Below are 2104 nucleotides of genomic sequence, written 5' to 3'. Positions count from 1 at the left end.
GGGCAGAGAGTGCTCCAGTAACCGAGGGGGCAGAGAGTGCTCCAGTAACCGAGGGGGCAGAGAGTGCTCCGGTTACCGAGGGGGGTTGAGGGAGTCTGCCTGAAATGAGCCCATCACTAGTTATTACCTTGAACTCACTTTAGGAATATTACTTAGGCCAGGTGGGTGGCACACATTTTTAACCCTAGCACTCAGGAAGTAGAGGCAGGTGGATCTCTGTGAGTTCAAGGCCAACCTGGTTTACAGAGTGAGTTCCAGGACAGCTAGGGCTACACAGTGAAACCCTGTCTTTATTTGTTTGTTTGTTTGTTTTTATAAAAACAAAGTTTCTCTGTAGCTTTAGAGACTGTCCTAGAACACCCAGAAACATAAAACCTAAAGTACCTACAACTACCCTCAAGATTATATATATGTACATATATATTAGTTTCCCTCATCTTTAAAACAAGGACAGAATATTTGCCCCACAGGGATGCTGGCTCTGCAGCCTACCACAGTGAACTTTATACCTTTATCTAGGAAAATCATTAACTGTGGGACAGAGGGATGAATCCGTGCTAAAAGCACAAACTGCTCTTACAGACGACCTGGATTTGGCTCCCAGCACCCACATCAGATGGGTGACAACTGCCTGTAACTCCAGCTCCCCGAAATCCAATGCTCCCGCCTGGTCCCCAAAGATCCTGTACACACACAGGTACATGTACCAGTCTGGACACACACATAATTTAAAATGAAATTTAAGGATTGGAGAGATGGCTCGGAGGTTAAGAGCACTGGTTGTTTTTCCAGAGATCCTACATTCTATTCTCCGAACCCACACAGCAGCTCACAACCATCTGTAACCCCAGTTACAGGAGATCCAGTCCCCGTTCTGGCCTCCAAGGGTACCAGGCAAGTAACTGGAACCTAGATCTATGTGGAGACGAAACACCCACCCATCTACACAAAATACATTGAAAAATAAGAACCTTAAATCTTTCTCAAAGATAAATGATCAGCTGTACCTATTTTCATGCTCGAGGCAGCCCCATTTGGACCACAGGCCCTGCAGGTTGTTAGTCCAACTAGTGATGAGAAAACATGCCTCAGACACAATATTTGATACATGAGGGTTTCACCACTCCGACCATTCCTCCAACCCCAGAAGGACCAGAATGTCAAATCATTTCCTGTCTAGAAAGGAAGTCAAACCTCTGAAGGCTTCGTGTCAGGTCACTTCCTTCCTGAACAGGAAGTGAGAAGTATGTGGAGGGGGTGTCCATCATTTAAGGTTCGCTGAGCCAGCCTTGTGTATACCGCTCCAAATGGCTGCGCAGAGCAGGTTGTTCTCTGTTACCCTTGGCGTGGCTGACGTCTACCCTCCCTTCTTTGGGCCTCGCTCCTACCTTAGGCCGCCACCCAACAAGGCCGAACCAAATGCAGACTATACATACACCTACCTTTGGAGGTGTCCTTCTTGGTCTGCACATTAGTAAAGAACAGCATGGGCTTGCTCAATATCGTTTCCCTGTAGTCTTTATAATCAGAGTAGGTGGTCAGTTCCACATATCTGTGGGAAGAGGAGAGATAACAGCAGATGTAGCACCCGCTCCCACATGAGGAAGGTGACGTACTGACTGGACGTAAGCCTACCTCGGCCATAGCCTTTGAGGAATGTTTCCTTTTTTATATATTCATTTTTATTATGTATACAATATTCTGTCTGTGTGTATGCCTGCTGTCCAGAAGAGGATACCAGACCTCATCACAGATGGTTGTGAGTCACCATGTGGTTGCTGGTAATTGAACTCAGGACCTTTGGAAGAGCAGGCAATGCTCTTAACCACTGAGCCATCTCTCCAGCCCTGAGGAATGTTTCTTAAAACGTGTCCTATTAAAGGTCACCACATCTTACACACATAAGAAAATCCCCTTCGGCACAATTCTTAGATAAGGGAGCCACCTTAGGGTTGGCAAGAGCCTTGAACCTAGAATGGCTCCCAGGAGCCCAAGCCGAGGTCCCCATTTAGTTCCGTGGACAGTGAGGATAAAGAACCTGAAATGACCCTACCCTATAGCAACACTGACGAATATCTTGCATATCATCACAGAACCTTCATCT

General features: G+C 46.6%; 1 protein-coding gene across 1 annotated transcript in view; it reads right to left on the bottom strand.

Moving 5' to 3' along the window:
• The window catches only part of Medag (mesenteric estrogen dependent adipogenesis), a 21328-nt gene that overhangs the window by 8090 nt on the left and 11134 nt on the right, over window positions 1-2104 (bottom strand). The window contains exon 3 of the mRNA XM_005344723.3: window positions 1443-1552. Within this exon, the coding sequence (XP_005344780.1) occupies window positions 1443-1552 (110 nt within the window). The remainder of the gene's footprint in view (window positions 1-1442; window positions 1553-2104) is intronic.

The sequence above is a fragment of the Microtus ochrogaster genome, chromosome 2, assembly GCF_000317375.1.
Source record: "Microtus ochrogaster isolate Prairie Vole_2 chromosome 2, MicOch1.0, whole genome shotgun sequence".
Classification (NCBI taxonomy): domain Eukaryota; kingdom Metazoa; phylum Chordata; class Mammalia; order Rodentia; family Cricetidae; genus Microtus; species Microtus ochrogaster.
Note: the sequence above shows the minus strand (reverse complement) of the source record. Positions and strands in the feature narration are given on the sequence as shown.